Source organism: Pan troglodytes, chromosome 5 (assembly GCF_028858775.2).
Source record: "Pan troglodytes isolate AG18354 chromosome 5, NHGRI_mPanTro3-v2.0_pri, whole genome shotgun sequence".
Taxonomy (NCBI): domain Eukaryota; kingdom Metazoa; phylum Chordata; class Mammalia; order Primates; family Hominidae; genus Pan; species Pan troglodytes.
This window is the reverse complement of record NC_072403.2, coordinates 118,173,840-118,193,104: the sequence shown is the minus strand read 5'-3', so window position 1 is coordinate 118,193,104 and position 19,265 is coordinate 118,173,840. Positions and strand designations below refer to the sequence as shown.

Here is a 19,265-nt window from a genome sequence, read left to right as displayed (position 1 = left end):
AATGGGCCAAATAGCTAAAGATTTTTAAGTTAAATTTTAAAGTATTTTGGGTTGTTTCAGTGCTAAGAGATAGTTTACTAGAAATATTGAAAAACTGGGGGATATAGTTCTCTTTTAAGAGGTTAATTTTGTAATGTGTGTATCCTGTTTTATATGTATATTTTTTCCTTTGATAGAGTTTTCCAGAAAAAGACCTTCTGCACTGTCCATCTAAGGATGCAATTGAAGCTCATTTTATGTCATGTATGAAAGAAGCTGATGCTTTAAAACATAAAAGTCAAGTAATCAATGAAATGCAGAAAAAAGATCACAAGCAACTCTGGATGGGATTGCAAAATGGTAAGTATAATAGTGTTTAATTTTAGAATACCACTTTATAAAATATGATACAGCCATAACCCTGTGAGTAGTTGATACATTTTAGAATTGGTGGTACAAGTTTAAATTGTAGCCTCTGTGCCCAGATTTGCACAGAAGCTACTTTTAGTCATCCCTTACATTCTGCTCTTTTGGTGTCCCTCTGTTCATGGATTCTCTAGCATTAGACTGATTCCTCAGCCCCTAACATATGGCATATGTCATATAAACTTGGGTATAGCTTCTGAAGGAAATGCCATTACTCTAAGGATGTGGTCTTTATTCCTTAGTCATGACCCTTCTGTGGTCACAGTGGAAAATTCTGGGTATGTACAAAGATACCTCCACTTGTGTGGGGATTGAACTCCAACCTCTGCTTTCTCAGGACAGTAGACTTGCTTTGTGCTTCAATTCCCTTTCTCCTTGCTGTGGTTTAGAAAATACTCCCAAGGAAAAAGCTAAGTGGAATGTGGTGCTCATCTCTGTATCCCTCATATTTTGGAGAATGTAAATAACTCTGTGATCTTGCCTGCATTGATCACCCTCTAGTGCCTTCAAACAGTTATTTTATGTACAGATAGTCCTCCCTTTCCATGGTTCCAGTATGCCTGAATTTCAGTTATCATGGTTTAGTTAAGTAACACCAGGTCCCCAACTGTATGGTTCAAATTTCAATTACCATGGTATATTAACCGCAGATAATTACATAAAATGCAAACTTTATTGCTAGTTTAGTCCAGGAATCATTACATAACAACAGATGAGCTTATGATCGGTGATAAATTATGTCACTTCTTTCCATGTCTGTCAGTGATTGGCCTCTCTATGTCTGTTATTCATTTTACCCACAGATAGCAAAGCACATAGTCGTGTTGCCTCCTTGTCTCCAGCAATAAGCCCATGTAACATTTTATAAAAACGGATAATTGAAAAAAGGGAATTGGCCAAGAGAGATGTAAATCCAACAAAGAAACAAACTGATAATGTTGGGAATGAAATTTGAATAGAAAGAAATGGAGTTATGGAAGCAATAGCTGACTTTGGAAATGTTGACATGGCTGCCCTTCAGGAGGCTAGATTATGCAGCCAGGGGAACTTACTGAGGAACTTATATGCAGTAAAGGTGAACTTATTGACATAAATAAGGAAAGTAGTTGTGACAAAAGGATGAAGATGTCCCAAAGGAAGTGATGCTATAAAAAATTTCATATTAAAGGAACTCTCAGATATTTTATGACGTTGAAATACAAATAATAAAATATTAGAAGTTGATTAAAATGTAGAAAAATGACTTCAGTTCACCAAGGCATGGGAAAGATGCTTGCCCATAAGTTATATGTTGAGAAAGCAAGCACTCTTCAAACTATAGTTCTTAAGTTTTTACAAAGAAATAAAACATTTTTGGCTGGGTGTGGTGGCTCATTCCTGTAATCCCAGCATTCTTTAGGAGGCCCAACTGGGAGGATCACTTGAGGCTAGGAGTTGGAGACCAGCCTGGGCAACATAGCAAGACCTCATCACTGCAAAAAAATCTAAACATTAGCAAGGGCATGGTCGCATGTGCCCACAGTCCTAGGCAGGCTGAGGCAGGAGGATTGCTTGAGCCCAAGGAGTTCAAGGTTACAGTGAGCCATGATTGTGCCACCACACTCCACTCTGAGTGACAGAGTGAGACCCTGTCTCTAAAAAAAAAAATTAATAAAATTTAAAAATAAAACAGTTCTCAGTGTTTCTAATGTGTTAAATTATAAGTACTAAATAAATATTAGGATTTCTTTTAACTTGTTATTGTTCAGTATACATTTATTGTGGTGTTTTGTTTTGTTTTGTTGAGACGAAGTTTCACTCTGTCACCCAGGCTGGAATGCAGTGGCACAATCTCAGCTCACTGCATCCTTTGCCTTCCAGGTTCAAGCGATTATCATGTCTCAGCCTTCTGAGTAGCTGGGATTACAAGCATGTGCTAACATGCACAGCTAATTTTGTGTTTTTAGTAGAAACAGGGTTTTGCCATGTTGGCCAGGCTGGTCTCAAATTCCTGGCCTCAAGTGATCTGCCCGCCTTGGCCTCCCAAAGTGCTGGGATTATAGGCATGAGCTACCACGCTCAGCGTCTAGTGTATATTTATAACCAACGGTAAGAGTTTTTAATGTTTTGACAAAATTTTTTAAAGATTGTGGAACAATCGTAATTGTCCCCATTAGTTATTAAGATCACTTTGCTTAGTTTCAACTTGCATGATTACTTCTGCAGTCCCATCCTATGATGCAAAGTGAGGGCATGTCCTGTAATTCCTGTGTCTTCAACAGTGTTTTTGGCCAGGGAGTTAGTCCAGTAGATGTTCTTTCATGGCAATGACTAGAATAAAACAGAAGAAAACCTTCACCTGCCATAATTTTTAAAAACTGTGATCTAGTTTTAACTTTTGGACTATGCTATTATCACATCAAATGGGTGTTTGTAGGTATTTAGTATTTGTTAAACTTTCCTTTTACAAAATTAGGGCATTTCTGTGGTATCAAGAGCAAGTAAGGCATGCATTTTATGACAGTGTATACTGTAAATTACATTTTTTCATTTCTCATTTCTTTGTTTTAAAATTTTTAGATTTTACCTAGGTTACATGGAGTCACTCCTTAGTTTCATATTTATACATCTGGCATTTCTCAACTAGGTTATAAGCTTTGCAAAGTTAAGCACTAGGCCCCGTACCACATTTTTATTACTGAGTTCACAAATTCTTATTAAATGATTACAATAATTTACACCTCCCTAAGAAGGTGTAGTGCCTTGTTTCTTGCTGGTGATTTGAAGATTAAATGATATTTTAGGAGACTTGTAAATAAGAAGATAGCCTAAATAGAAAAAGATGAGGATCGTGTAAAGAGAGAAGGATTTGAGTTAACTTCACAATTGAAGTTAATAATTTAATTAGACAGTTAAGTAGGTGTTCTTAGAGTCTATTGTGAATGGCTGAGTCTGTTAAAAAGAACTCAGGGGTTCAGCAGAGGATTCTAAAACTGATTTAAATGTTTTATTTGGGGCATTGGAAGATTGGGTATGGAGGATAATGATTAAGTGTTAGAAGAACAACAAAGGCCTGGTTTTTAGTTTCAGGTCTTAGTAGTCCTTAGGTCAAGTCAACTGCTTTGAGCTTCAGTTTCTTAATCTATAAAACAAGAGAATATCTGTTAGGTTTGCTTCATTGATATCTGTAGAGGCCTTATGAAACACTAATACAGTTTGTGTGAAAGTATTTGAAAGGGAGTAAAGCGGTCTTGATGAAAAGAGTTAGTGAGAAGTCACTTTTAGATTCCAGGAGAGGGCTGGCAAATAGGATCATGGGCCAGCCATCTGTTTTTGTAAATAAAGATTTACTGGAACCCGGCCACACCCATTCACTTATGTATTGTCGTTGGCTACTTTCGGTAGCAGAGTTAAATCATTATGAGGAGACTATGTGGCCCACAAGCCTAACATATTTATTGTCTGGCCTTTTAAGAAAATGCTTGTCAGCCCATAAAAGGTTGGTTAACCAAGCTACAGCTCATGTTTATCTTTGACCTGAAGTCTGACTCAAAATGTTACACATTCAGAACTGGGTATAACGTAATGTAGCTGACTTAGTCTAATAACTGCATTTATTACAATTTTTTTGGGCATAAAATTACTTTTTTTCTATTTCTGCCTTGGCTCATATTGTTTCTTATGTGACTGTTGTAAAGTTTTTTTTATTAAATTTTATTAAATTAATTTTAAAGCGACGTTTGATTAAATCCAACTTAATAATGTTTGGTTAAAATATACTTTATTCCATTTTGTTTTTGGTTATAAATTATTTTTGTAGCTATTATGTTTGGTTTTATTTGTGATGATTATGGTTAAGCTTACACTACTATAATTGAGCTAACATACTTCTAAGACTGAGTAGTCTTGTGAGAGATCTCCACAGCAAAGACTAATGAGAGGTATGCTGTGGATACTGGAGTCCTTGGTACTTTATTTTCTGTTTATTCAGAATGAGAATATTCATTTCGGAAATCTTTAGCTTGGTAAATGTTGCTTGTAGAAAATATATTTTGGAGTAAAATGCTGAATGTTAATTAATGTAAATGGGTAAAAGGTGGATGTTTTCTATTCTGTTTCTTTTATCAGGAATACTTTTTTCCCTTTAACTCCTACTGATGCTTTAATGCTCATCTCAGTTGTCACTTTCTATAAGAAGCTTTCCTTCTTTTATTGTTTTAGTCAACAGATATTTATTGAGCACCTTGTGTATATCTGACATTATGCTAGGGGCTAGTGATCATCCAGCACTGATGGGACAAACATGGCTCCTGTCTTCACAGAGCTTTATAGAAAAGTGGAGGCAGAACTGTTAATGCTTTCAACTTTCATGACCTTTTGTCCATTTAGGCATTTTTTTCTCTTGTATTTTATCACACTCTGGTATAGTTATATGGTTTATGTATTTTGCTGGCGTATCAGTTAGCCTGGTTGGGGTACATTTTACATTTTTGTATCCCCAGCACCTAGTGTGGTCTTTGGCAGAGAGTAGAGAAACTAAATATTAACTGCATGACTTCTTTATTTTATTCCTTTCTAATACTAACAGGAAATAATATTAACAATTTTTCATAAGTAGTTTCCTATTAAACTAAAGGAAGTGTCTTGTTTGAATTTATTTATGGAATTGGATTTTATGTAGAGTTTTTTCTTCCAAAAGAAGTTTTTATTAATTTGTGAAGTCAGAGATATTAAACCTTTCTGTTAGTGCAATTGTAAATTTCTCAATATTGTGACATAATAGATGGCACATTTATTTCATTTAGAACTGCACTTGTAGATTATAACAGCTAAACAACAGTTTAAACAATTTTTGAATACTTTCAAATGCTAATTTTAATTTCTCAGAACTCTGTGAAAGAGAAATAAGAAAAGCTTATGAAACCAAGAAAACTCATTTAGGACATACTGTGCCTTTCAGTGTTTTTTTTATGAGTTTTCATTTTATATATAAAAATATTTAACCTCTCTGTGAAATAAAGTTAATGGCCACAAGAAATAAAAGAAAGTAGCATTTTTATTTATGAGCAGTTGTTACTACAAGTGCAGGCTATTATCTATTTAATATCAAGTTGTTTTTCTTATAAGCTAGTGATTTGAGGAAATCTATAAAAAATGTTTTTACCATGACTTAGTTTCTTGCTTTTCGGAGTATACAATCCCAAAAAGGCGGGGAGGGTTGGCATTAGATACGTTCTGTAGACTTGCAAATAAAGGCAAGGTTTAACTGCTAATATGTTAAAAGTGTACAGTGTTTCTAAAATGTGGTTAGGCTTTTTCAACTAATTAATATTTTAGAGACAATAATTATTTGATAGTGTGCCATTTTAACTTAAAACTGGTTTTTAAGAGGAGATGGTGATTAGCTAATGGTAATTTTATAACAAGTCACGACATTTGGAAAATACTTTTGTTTGGTAGGTAACATAAAAGTTAAATGCAGCCGTTCCAGCTCTTTGGAGGTTTGTGTGATACAGACAGGTGGGTTGTCATTGCATTGCCTTGTTTTTACTACTTCTGCTTATAGTAGAATAAGTAGACTGAGAAATTATGTTTTGAGATGGAGCACCAGACCTGATCTATTTATTTATTGCCGTGTCTCTTATCAGTTGTATGATCATGGCAGGTCACTTTTCTCTCTAAGCTGGACTTTTCTTTCTTTTCTTTTCTACCCCTTCCCCAATTCCCTTCCCTTCCCCTAGGTGATGTCTGTAAAGCTGGAGTTTTATTACAAATACGAAGGTGGTAATGCCTCATAAGACTCAAATTCAAGGATTGTAAAGCAATAATCACATACACCTTAATTCTGATGATAGATGTTTTCAGTTCATTTCAAAAGGACTTCCTGGGTGAATAATATTTATTGTTCTCCCATCCCCCTCCTTCTCGGTCTTTTTAAGCAGGACTTACTAGGTAGAAGGAAATAGATAACTTTCCAGAAATAACTGTGGTAACGTAGAAAAACTACTAAAACAGAAACAAGAGTTTTTAGACTTGATGCAGCTACTACCTGTGTATCTATTTTGAGTCTTTAATTTCTGTGTTTTTTGTTACAGTGTCAGGTTCTGTTGTAGTTGCAGGTGGTATAAAAGTAGATTCCTAAGTAGAACTGTAGGAGGTATAACTACTCTTCTTGAACCTTTTTTCTCATTGAAAGATTGATATTGGATAAGCTTCCTTTTTTACAGTCTTTAGCAAAATTCAGATTTTTATCAGTCTTTGGAACACTGAGATTACATTGTATAAATAAGAGCAAAGAAAATAGTAGAATGAATCTATATCGGTCACTCAGTCTCATCTGTTACCAGTATATGGCCAGCCTTGTTTCATCTATTATTTTTCATTCCTTGTCTGTGTGAGTTTTTGGAAATTTTTCTTTCTTCCATTGCCACAAATATTTCTCACAGATTTTATACTCTCATGTTTAATCAAGTCTTGGAAACAACATTCATTGTCTTTGATCTTCATGGCTGCAAATTCAGTCTTCATTATAGGAGAATCATGCCCGGACCGTAGTAGTGTGGATTAGCTAGCCAATATAAGAACCTACTATGTGCCAGCCTCTGTGCTAAGCACAGGGGATGCTGGGGTAAATATGACAGGCACGATCCCTTCCCTTTGAATGTGTAGGGTAGCAGAGGAGCCAGGCATTAAACACATCACTTTTACGTAATTGTTACATTTATAACTGGAGTTGTAGAGGAAGGAGGAAGGGCTAGAGAGAGTGGTGTGGTTGTGATGAAAGTTGTTTCAGGCTGAGGGAATGATCTGGGCTAGGTTCAGAAGCAAAGAGCCTACTAAGTTCTGAGAACTGACTAGAATGTGGTGATCAAGATTGAGAGTGGTAAGGGGGTCAAACTGGAAGTCAGGCAGAGACGCTGCCTGTTCAGGGCTTTATAGGCCATTTTAACAATATTGAACTTAATCCCTGGCAGGAGGAACAGAGAGTGGGATGGTAGGAGACCAGTGAAACATTTTAAGCAGACCTATAACAGAATCAGATTTCCCTTTTTAAGACATCCCTTTGGCTGCAGTATGGTTAATGAATTAGAAAGAAGCAAATGGGAATTGAAAAGGACCAAGTGGGAGTCTATACCAGTGGTCATATCAGACCAGTGGTCTATACCAGTGGTGATATGTGTTATGTGTCCTATGATGATGAGTGCCATGAGAGAAAAAGCAAAGGAAGATGAGAAAGGACTTTGTTGGGAAAGGGCGTTGTTATTTTAAATAGGATGGTCAGGGAAGTCCTCACTGATTGGATGACATTAAATGAAGACCTGAAGCAGTTTAGGAGATCATGCATATTTATCTGGGATTAAAAACTTCCTAGGCAGAGGGAACAGCAAGAGCAAAGGCACTAAAGTGGGAATATTCTAGGCACTTCCAGAGAACTAATCTTATGCATAGCTTTTAAAAGTGTAGATAAACACAGGTTTTTCTTCAAGGATACCCTTCTCTATTTCCCACCAATTTTTTTTTTTTTTAAAGCATTCTGTGTAGCAAAAATGGCACTTGTCTATATCTAGTTCTTGTGGGACGCAAAGCATTTTTTTGGCAGTTGGTTTTATGCTGTTTGCCATTAGCAATTATCATGTCTTGGATAAACCTCATTGGTTATGATATTGCCAGTACACAAAGCTTCGTTTATACTATTTTGAAAGCAATAAAGTGCTGAGAATATTGACCAATTAGAATTGGACCTGTTTACATTAAGGTGATTAGGGAAGAGTGATTATTTTCACAGTCTAGCGGCTAGAGAGTCCAAGAGGAAGGTGCCTGCAATTCAGTGTCTGATGAGGGCCCTCTTCCTGATTCATAGCTATCTTCTCTTTGTGTCCTCACAGAGTAAAACAGAGCTTTCTCTGGGGTCTGTTTTCTAAGGACAGTAATTCCATTTATGAGGACTCCGCCCTTATGACCTAATCAGCTCCCAAATGCCCCACCACTTTATCTATCATGTTGGAGGTTAGGATTTCAACATGAATTATAGGGGGATGTAAACATTCAGTCCACAATAGGTATGTTTTGAGAAGTCAAAAGAAGATAAGCATGTCTTAGGTGTAGTGACTGAGGAGGAAGTGTGGCCCGAGATGAGTTTGGAGAGATGAGAAAGAACCAAATTATCTAAGGCCTTGTAGGCCAAGGAAAACAATTTGGATTTTAAGCTATTGGAGGACTTTTAAGCAGGGGAGTGATGAGATGTAGAATATGATATAAGAGCTGTTCAATGTAGAATGGAATAGGAGTCCAGAATGAAAGTGGCTCTAGTAATAGTCTTAGGTATAAGAATATGGTGATATTTAGGGTGATGATGGGAGAGATGGAGAAAAGTCAGTAAATTTGGGGCTTATTTTAGAGGTAGATTGGCAGAGCCTGTTGTTAGGCTGGATGTAGAGGATGGGTTAAAAACAAGGAAGGAATTATTCCTGGGTTATGATTTGGGCAGCTGCATGGAGAGTGGTGCTTTATACTGAGATATGAAATATTAGATAATGAGATGGGAAGTAAAGCCTATTTGAGAGGCCATCTTGGAGGCTAAAAGTTTGAGATGTCTAATGAGGCATTCATGTAGAGATACACTGAATTAGATTTTGCTAAAATTAAATATTGTGAGTGTGGGACAGCAGATGGAGAATGCATAATAGACTAGAATCTAATGCTGCAGCTTCTAGTTTCATACTGTGTTTACTTTGCAAATTAGTATAGGAATTTTAGCTTCAGGAATATGGCAGTGAATGTGTCACAGTCATACAAAGCAATGAAATATGGAGCCACCTCATTTATGTTTGCTTTTTTTGTACATATAGCTGAGCTAATTAGGTCATTTTTGTTATTATTATTATTTGCCTGTAGTACGTTTTGCAGGAAGGTGAATAATTCCAACCTGAAACTCTGTGTGTGGCATTTAAGAATCTACAACTTCGTGAGAAAGTTGCTTAAAGCAAATTTGTAACCTGCTTGAGCATTCAATTAAGTTTTACTATGGAACAAACAAGCATTTTACTATATGTATTATATATTTTAAATCAGTCTCTTGGTGTTCTTTCTGTAATTAAAAATAATGGTGAGATTTTTAGAGTTCATGCATTTGCATTTTAATATAAAGCAGTAAAAAATTTGCTAAGCTTCTGGAGAAGGATTGCTCCTGAAATTACATGATTTAAGTGAATAAATTAACTTTGTAATAATTTGGATTATAGCCTTCTACAGTGTTTTGGGTAGACTTGGCAGTGAGTATCATGGATAATAAAACTTGGTGAAACATTTAGGCAGTTATTTCGCAGTGCAATACAGATTATACTAATGAGAGGTGACAGCGTGCTGGCAGTCCTCACAGCCCTTGCTCGCTCTCGGCGCCTCCTCTGCCTGGGCTCCTACTTTGGGGGCACTTGAGCCCTTCAGCCCACCGCTGCACTGTGGGAGCCCCTTTCTGGGCTGGCCAAGGCCGGAGCCGGCTCCCTCAGCATGCAGGGAGGTGTGGAGGGAGAGGTGCGAGCGGGAACCGGGGATGTGCGCGGCACTTGCGGGCCAACTGGAGTTCCGGGTGGGCGTGGGCTTGGCGGACCCCGCACTCGGAGCAGCCGGCCGGCCCTGCCGGCCCCGGGCAATGAGGGGCTTAGCACCCGGGCCAGCGGCTGCGGAGGGTATACTGGGTCCCCCAGCAGTGACGGCCCACCGGCGCTGCACTCGATTTCTCACTGGGTCTTAGCTGCCTTCCCACGGGGCAGGGCTCGGGACCTGCAGCCCGCCATGCCTGAGCCTCTCACCCCTTCCATGGGCTCCTGTGCGGCCGAGCCTCCCTGACGAGTGCCGCCCTCTGCTCCACGGCGCCCAGTCCCATCCACCACCCAAGGGCTGAGGAGTGCGGGGGCACGGCGCGGGACTGGCAGGCAGCTCCACCAGCAGCCCCGGTGAAGCCAGCTGGGCTCCTGAGTCTGGTGGGGACGTGGAGAACCTTTATGTCTAGCTCAGGGGTTGTAACTACACCAATCAGCACTCTGTATCTAGCTCAAGGTTTGTAAACACACCAATCAGCACCCTGTGTCTAGCTCAGGGTTTGTGAATGCACCAATCGACACTCTGTAACTAGCTACTCTGGTGGGGACTTGGAGAACCTTTGTGTTGACACTTTGTATCTAGCTAATCTAGTGGGGATGTGGAGAACCTTTGTGTCTAGCTCACACTTTGTATCTAGCTAATCTAGTGGAGATGTGGAGAACCTTTGTGTCTAGCTCAGGGATTGTAAACGCACCAATCAGCGCCCCGTCAAAACAGACCACTGGGCTCTACCAATCAGCAGGATGTGGGTGGGGCCAGATAAGAGAATAAAAGCAGGCTGCCCGAGCCAGCAGTGGCAACCTGCTTGGGTCCCTTTCCACACTGTCGAAGTTTTGTTCTTTCCCTCTTTGCAATAAATCTTGCTACTGCTCACTCTTTGGGTCCACACTGCTTTTGTGAGCTGTAACACTCACCGCGAAGGTCTGCAGCTTCACTCCTGAAGCCAGCGAGACCATGAGCCCACCAGGAGGAAGGAACAACTCTGGACGTGCCGCCTTAAGAGCTGTAACACTCACCGCGAAGGTCTGCAGCTTCACTCCTGAAGCCAGCGAGACCATGAGCCCACCGGGAGGAAGGAACAACTCCAGACGTGCCGCCTTAAGAGCTGTAACACTCACCGCGAAGGTCTGCATCTTCACTCCTGAGCCAGCAAGACCACGAACCCACCAGAAGGAAGAAACTCCGAACATCAGAAGAACAAACTCCAGACGCGCCACCTTAAGAGCTGTAACACCGCGAGGGTCCGCGGCTTCATTCTTGAAGTCAGTGAGACCAAGAACCCACCAATTCCGGACACACTAACATTGTTGGAAAGAGTCCATTAAAAACAGTGGATTGTCATGTATCCATCATTGATAAACAATACATTTTTACATATGAGATTCAGTTGATAAATGTATAAATCTTTATGGCTAGGTCAATACTTCAGTTTATACTCTGATTAGTCATCGAAAATATTTTTAGTGACACTTTATAAGAATACAAAGGCTTAATTTTATGTACTTTTAAAATTTCAAATCATCTAGAGTAAAATGACTATCATATCTTTTATATTTGGTCTGCTTTAATGAATTTTTAAAAATATATGCCTTCTAAGATACTGTCCTTTTTTTAATATATAAGTTAAGTTTGGGAAGGTCCAAAAAACTTTTCCTTATGAATGTTGATACACTGTATAGAGGAAATTCAGACAGACATTTCTCTGATCAATGATTCTCACTCTTGGAGTCATGACCTATCATTACTGTTTGAATTTACAGCATGATTCCTCTTTCCTCTTAAAAAAATTATATACACCCACATATATACATACACACTAGTATTTATAGATAAACTTATTTTTCAAGTGATTTTTTTTGTTCTGAAGCTGCTGCCTTTTTTTTTTTTTTTTTTTTTTTTTTTTGAGACAGAGTCTTGCTCTGTTGCCAGGCTAGAGTGCAGTGGCACGATCTCAGCTCACTGCAGCCTCCACCTCCCAGGTTCAAGGGATTCTCCTGCCTCAGCCTCCTGAGTAGCTGGGTCTACAGGTGCGTGCCACTACGCCTGGCTAATTTTTGTATTTTACTAGAGATGGGGTTTCACCATGTTGGCCAGGATGGTCTCAATCTCCTGACCTCGTGATCCGCCTGTCTCAGCTTCTCAAAGTGTTGGGATTACAGGCGTGAGCCACCATGCCTGCTGCCCCCCCACCCTTTTTTTTTTTTTAAGAGAAGTCTCATCATGTTGCCCAGGCTGGTCTCAAACTCCTGGAGTCAAGTGATCCTTCCATCTCAGCCTCCCAAAGTGCTGGGATTATAGGCATGAGCCACTGCGCCAGACCTGTTTTGAAACCTTTTAAGAACTTTATGATTCTCTTTAAGAGAATGGAAAACTTTTATTTTATTTTACTTTAAGTTCTAGGATACATGTGCAGAAGGTGCAGGTTTGTTACATAGGTATGCATGTGCCATGGTGGTTTGCTGCACCTATCAACCCGTCATCTATGTTTTAAGCCTTGCATACATTAGGTATTTGTCCTAATGTTCCCCCTCTGCTTGCCCCCAACCCACCGACAGGCCCCCGTGTGTGTGATGTTCCTCTCCCTGTGTCCCATGTGTTCTTGTTGTTCAGCTCCCACTAATGAGTGAGAACATGTGGTGTTTGGTTTTCTGTTCCTGTGTTAGTTTGCCGAGGATAATGGCTACTAGCTTCATTCATGTCTCTGCAAAGGATACAAAATCATTCTTTTTTATGGCTGCGTAGTATTCCATGGTATATATGTGACACATTTTCTCTATCCAGTCTAACATTGATGGGCATTTGGGTTGGTTCCAAGTCTTTGCTATTGTAAATAGTGCTGCAGTAAACATACATTTGCATGTGTCTTTATAGTAGAATGATTTATAATCCTTTGGGAATATACTCAGTAATCCCCATTCTAACTGGTGTAAGATAGTATCTCATTGTGGTTTTGATTTGCATTTCTCTAATGATCAGTGAAGATGAGCTTTTTTTCATGTTTCTTTGCCACATACATGTCTTCTTTTGAGAAGTGCCTGCTCATATCCTTCACCCACTTTTTGATGGGTTTCTTTTTTTCTTGTAAATTTGTTTAAGTTCCTTCTAGATTCTAGATATTAGACCTTTGTCTGATGGGTAGATTGCAGAAATTTTCTCCCATTCTGTAGGTTGCCTCTTCACTCTGATGATAGTTTCTTTTGCTATGCAGAAGCTGTTTAGTCACTCTGATGATAGTTTCTTTTGCTGTGCAGAAGCTCTTTAGTTTGATTACATCCCATTTGTCAATTTTGGTTTTTGTTGCCATTGCTTTTGGTGTTTTAGTCATGAAGTCTTTTCCCATGCCTGTGTCCTGAATGGTATTACCTATGTTTTCTTGTAGGGTTTTTATGGTTTTGGGCTTGACATTTAAGTCTTTTTATCCACCTTGAGTTCATTTTTGTATAAGGTGTAAGGAATAGGTCCAATTCCTGTTTTCTGCATATGGCTAGCCAGTTTTCCCAGAACCATTTATTAAATAGGAATCCTTTCCCCATTGCTTGTTTTTGTCTGGTTTGTCGAAGATCAGATGGTTGTAGATTTGTGGTGGTATTTCTGAGGTCTCTGTTCTGTTCCATTGTTCTATATATCTGTTTTGGTACCAGTACCATGCTGTTTTGGTTACTATGGCCTTGTAATATAGTTTGAAGTCAGGTAGCGTGATGCCTCCAGCTTCGTTCTTTTTGCTTAGGATTGTCTTGGCTATACGGGCTCTTTTTTGGTTCCATATGAAATTTAAAGTAGTTTTTTTTGTAATTCTGCAAAGAAAGTCAATGGTAGCTTGATGGGAATAGCATTGAATCTGTAAATTACTTTGGGCAGTATGGCCATTTTCATGATATTGATTCTTCCTATCCATGAGCATGGAATGTTTTTCCATTTGTTTGTGTCCTCTCATTTCCTTGAGCAGTGGTTTGTAGTTCTTGAAGAGATCCTTCGTGTCACTTGTAAGTTGGATTCCTAGGTATTTCATTGTCTTTGTAGCAATTGTGAATGGGAGTTCACTCATGATTTGACTCTCTGCTTCTTTGCTGTTGGTGTATAGGAATGCTTGTGATTTTTGCAAATAGATTTTGTATGCTGAGACTTTGCTGAAGTTACTTAACAGCTTAAGGAGTTTTTGGGCTGAGACGATGGGGTTTTCTAAGTATACAATCATGTCATCGGCAAACAGAGACAATTAGACTTCCTATTTGAATACCCTTTATTTTTTCTCTTGCCTGATTGCCCTGGCCAGAACTTCCAGTACTATGTTGAATAGGAGTGGTGAGAGAGGGCATCCTTGTCTTGTGGCAGTTTTCAAAGGGAATGCTTCCAGCTTTTGCCCATTCCGTATGATATTGACTATGGGTTTGTCATAAATAGCTCTTACTATTTTGAGATATGTTCCATCAATACCTAGCTTATTGAGAGTTTTTAGCATGAAGGGATGTTGAATTTTACCTAAGGCCTTTTCTGCATCTATTGAGAGAATCATGTGGTTTTTGACATTGGTTCTGTTTATGTGATGGATTACATTTATTGATTTGTGTGTGTTGAATCAGCCTTGCATCCCAGGGATGAAGCCAACATGATCGTGGTGGATAAGCTTTTTGATGTGCTGCTGGATTCGGTTTGCCAGAATTTTCTTGAGGATTTTCACATTGATGTTCATCAGGGTTATTGGCCTGAAATTTTCTCTTTTTGTTGTGTCTCTGCCAGGTTTTGGTATCATAAAATGAGTTAGGGCCTCATAAAATGAGTTAGGGAGGAGTCCCTCTTTTTCTATTGTTTGGAATAGTTTCAGAAGGAATGGTGGTACCAGTTCTTCTTTGTGCCTGTGGTAGAATTCAGCTGTGAATCCGTCTGGTCCTGGACTTTTTTGGTTGGTAGGCTATTAATTACTGCCTCAATTTCAGAACTTGTTATTGTTCTAGTCAGGGATTCAACTTCTTCTGGTTTAGTCTTGGCAGTGTGTATGTGTCCAATAATTTATCCATTTCTTCTAGAATTTCTAGTTTATTTACTTAGAGGTGTTTATAATATTCTCTGATGGTGGTTTGTATTTTTGTGAGATCAGTGGTGATATCCCCTTTATCATTTTTTATTGTGTCTATTTGATTCTTCTCTCTTTTCTTCTTTATTAGTCTAGCTAGTGGTCTATTTTGTTAATCTTTTCAAAAAACCAGCTACTGGATTCATTGATTTTTTTTTTTTTGAGTGTTTTTCATGTCTCCATCTCCTTCAATTCTGCTCTGATCTTAATTATTCTTGTCTTGTGCTAGCTTTTGAATTTGTTTGCTCTTGCTTCTCTAATTCTTTTGATTGTGATGTTAGGGTGTCGATCTTAGATCTTTCGAGCTTTCTGATGTGGGCATTTAGTGCTATAAATTTCCCTCTTAGCACTGCTTTAGCTGTGTCTCAGAGATTCTGGTACGTTGTCTCTTTTTTCTCATTGATTTCAAAGCACTTCTTTATTTCTGCCTTAATTTCGTTATTTACCCAGTAGTTTTTTAGGAGCGGTTTTCATGTAGTTGTACAGTTTTGAGTTAGTTTCTTCATCTTGAGTTCTAATTTGATTGCACTGTGGTCTGTGAGAGTGTTTATTATGATTTCCATTATTTTGCATTTGCAGAGGAGTGCTTTACTTTCAATTATGTGGTCGATTTTAGAATACACATGCTATGTGGTGCTGAGAAGAATGTGTATTCTGTTGATTTGGGATGGAGAGTTCTGTTGATGTCTATTAGGTCCACTTGGTCCAGAGCTGAGTTCAAGTCCTGAATATCCTTGTTAATTTTATGTCTCGTTGATCTGTGTAATATTGACAGTGGGGGGTTAAAATCCCCCACTATTATTGTGTGGGAGTTCAAGTCTCTTCGTAGATCTTGAAGAACTTGTTTTATGAATCTGGATGCTCCTGTATTGGGTGCACATATATTTAGGATAGTTAGCTCTTGTTGTTGCATTGATCCATTTACCATTATGTCATGCCCTTCTTTGTCTTTTTTGATCTTTGTTGGTTTAAAGTCTGTTTTATCAGGGACTAGGATTGCAACCCCTGCTTTTTTTTTTTTTTGCTTTCCATTTGCTTGGTAAATATTCCTCAATCTCTTTATTTTGAACCTATGTGTGTCTTTGCACGTGAGATGGGTCTCCTGAATACAGCACACTGATGGGTCTTGACGCTTTATCCAGTTTGTCAGTCTGTGTCTTTTAATTGGAGCATTTATCCCATTTACATTTAAGGTTAATATTGTTATGTGTGAATTTGATCCTGCCATCATGATGCTAGCCGGTTTTTTTGCCCATTAGTTGATGCAGTTTTTTCATAGTGTTGGTCTTTATATTTTGGTGTGTTTTTTGCAGTGGCTGGTACTGGTTTCTCCTTTCTGTATGTAGTGCTTCCTTCAGGAGCTCTTGTAGGGCAGGCCTGGTGATGACAAAATCCCTTAGCATTTGCTTGTCTCTAAAGGATTCTATTTCTCCTTCGCTTATGAAGCTTAGTTTGGCTGGATATGAAATTCTGGGTTGAAAATTCTTTTCTTTAAGAATGTTGAATATATTGGCTCCCACTTTCTTCTGGCTTGTAGGGTTTCTGCAGAGAGATCCGCTGTTAGTCTGATGGGCTTCCCCTTGTAGGAAACCTAACCTTTCTCTCTGGCTGCCCTTAACATTTTTTCCTTCATTTCAACCTTGGAGAATCTGATGATTATGTGTCTTGGGGTTGCTCTTCTTTAGGAGTATCTTAGTGGTGTTCTCTGTATTTCCTGAATTTGAATGTTGGCCTGTCTTGCTTGGTGGGGGAAGTTCTCCTGGATAATACCCCGAAGTGTGTTTTCCAACTTGGTTCCATTTTCCCCATCATTTTCAGGTACACCGATTGTAAGTTTGGTCTTTTCACATAGTCCCATATTTCTTGGAGGCTTCATTCGTTCCTTTTTATTCTTTTTTCTCTAATCTTGTGTTCATACTTTATTTCAGTAAGTTGATCTTCAATCTCTGATATCCTTTCTTCCACTTGATCAGTTTGGCTATTGATACTTGTATATGCTTCACAAAGTTCTTGTGCTGTGTTTTTCAGCTCCATCAGGTCATTTGTGTTCCTCTCAAAACGGGTTATTCTAGTTAGCATTTCCTATAACCTTTTATCAAGATTCTTAGCTTCCTTGCATTGGGTTAGAACATGCTCCTTTAGCTCAGAAGAGTTTGTTATTACCCACCTTCTGAAGCCTTCTTCTGTCAATTCATCAGCTTCATTCTTTATCCAGTTTTGTGCCCTTGCTGGAGAGGAATTGCGATCATTTGGAGAAGAGGCATTCTGGTTTTTTGAATCTTCAGCATTTTTGCGCTGTTTTTTTTTTTTTCATCTTTGTGGATTTATCTACCTTTGATCTTGGAGGCTAATGACCTTTGGATGGAGTTTTTTGTGGGGGTCCTTTATGTTGATGTTGATGTTGTTACTTTCTTTTTGTTAGGGCCCCTCTTCTGCAGGTCTGCTGCAGTTTGCTGGAAGTCCACTCTAGACCCTGTTCGCCTGGGTATCACCAGTGGAGGCTGTAGAACAGCAAAGATTGCTGCCTGCTACTTCCTCTGGAAGCTTCGTCCCAGAGGGGCACCGGCCTGATGCCAGCCAGAGCTCTCTTATTTGAGGTGTCTGTTGACCCCTGTTGGGAGGTCTCTCCCAGTCAGGAGGCACGGGGATCAGAGACCCACTTGAGGCAGTCGGTCCCTTAGCAGAGCTGGTGTTCTGTGCTGGGAGAATCCGTCTTGTCAGGATCAGCTCCTCTCTTCAGAGTCGGCAGGCAGGAATGATTAAATCCGCTGGAGCTGCACCCACAGCCGCCCCTTCCCCCAGGTGCTGTGTCCCAGGGAGATGGGGGTTTTGTCTGTTAGCCCATGAGTGGGGCCATTACCTTTCCTTCAGAGATGCCCTGCCCAAAGAGGAGGAATCTAGAGAAGGACTCTGGCCACAGCCACTTTGTTGGACTGTGGTGAATTCCGCTCAGTCCAGACCTCCCAGACTCCTTAGCACTGTCAGAGGAAAACTGCCTAGTAAAGCCTCAGTAATGTCAGATGCCCCTCCCCCCGCCAAGCTTGATCATTCCAGGTTGACTTTAGACTGCTGTGCTGGCAGTGAGAGTTTCAAGCCAGTGGTTCTTAGCTTGCTGGGCTCCGTAGGAGTGGGACCCACTGAGCGAGACCACTTGACTCTGTGGCTTCAGCACCCTTTCCAGGGGAATGAATGGTTCTGTCTCTCTGGGGTTCCAGGCGCCACTGAAGTATGAAAAAGACTCCTGCAGCTAGCTCGGTGTCTGCCCAAATGGCCGCCCAGTTTTGTGCTTGAAACCCAGGGCCCTGGTGGTGTAGGCTACATGAGGGAATCTCCTGATCTGCAGATTGCAGAAACCATGGGAAAAGTGTAGTAACCCAGCTGGGTAGCACAGTACCTCATGGCTTCCCTTGGCTGGGGGAGGCAGGCTCCCCGGCTTCTTGCACATCCTGGGTGAAGGAATGCCCCACCCTGCTTCTGGTCACCCTCCATGGGTTGGATCCACTGCCTAACTGGTCCCAGCAAGATGACCTGGGTACCTCAGTTGGAAATGCAGAAATCACCTGCCGCCTCCTGTGTTTGTCTCGCTGGGAGCTGCAGACCGGAACTTTTCCTATTCAGCCATCTTATCAACTCGAGAATGGAAAACTTTTTAAGAACTTTATGATTTTCTTTAAGAGAATGGAAAACTTTAGATGTACTTACTTTTCTAATCCTTTTTTGTTTTGTCTGTTAGCTTCTTACCACCTTTCTGTAGATCAGTGTTTCCCAAAGTGTGCCAAAAGCATTAGTGTTACTTGGGAACTGATTAGAAATGTACCCTAGACCGGCCGGGTGCAGTGGCTCATGCCTGTAATCCTAGCACTTTGGGAGGCCGAGGTGAGTGGACCACAAGGTCAGGAGTTCAAGACCAGCCTGACCAACGTGGTGAAACCCCATCTCTACTAAAAATATAAAAATTAGGCATGGCACACGCCTCTAATCCGAGCTACTCAGGAGGCTGAGGCAGGAGAATCACTTGAACCTGGGAGGCGGAGGTTGAAGTGAGTCGAGATGGTGCCACTGCACTCCAGCCTGGGCGACAGAGCGAGACTCCGTCTCAAAAAAAAAAATGTGCCCTAGATCAGCTGAATCAGAAACTCTGGGTAAGTCCCAGCAGCCTGTTTCAGCAAGTCTTCCAGAAGGTTTTGACTCACTAAAGTTTGGGAACCAC

The 19,265-nt window shown here is 39.9% G+C and overlaps 1 protein-coding gene and 1 pseudogene across 8 annotated transcripts in view; one reads left to right on the top strand and one right to left on the bottom strand.

The window, feature by feature from the left end:
- The window catches only part of ATG5 (autophagy related 5), a 143,880-nt gene that overhangs the window by 45,900 nt on the left and 78,715 nt on the right, over positions 1-19,265 (top strand). For all 8 annotated transcript variants that reach the window (XM_518659.7, XM_009451766.5, XM_063813329.1 and 5 more), the window contains one exon: positions 177-339. In XM_518659.7, the coding sequence (XP_518659.1) occupies positions 177-339 (163 nt within the window). The remainder of the gene's footprint in view (positions 1-176; positions 340-19,265) is intronic.
- On the bottom strand, positions 7,911-8,066 carry LOC129144445 (U4 spliceosomal RNA; annotated as a pseudogene).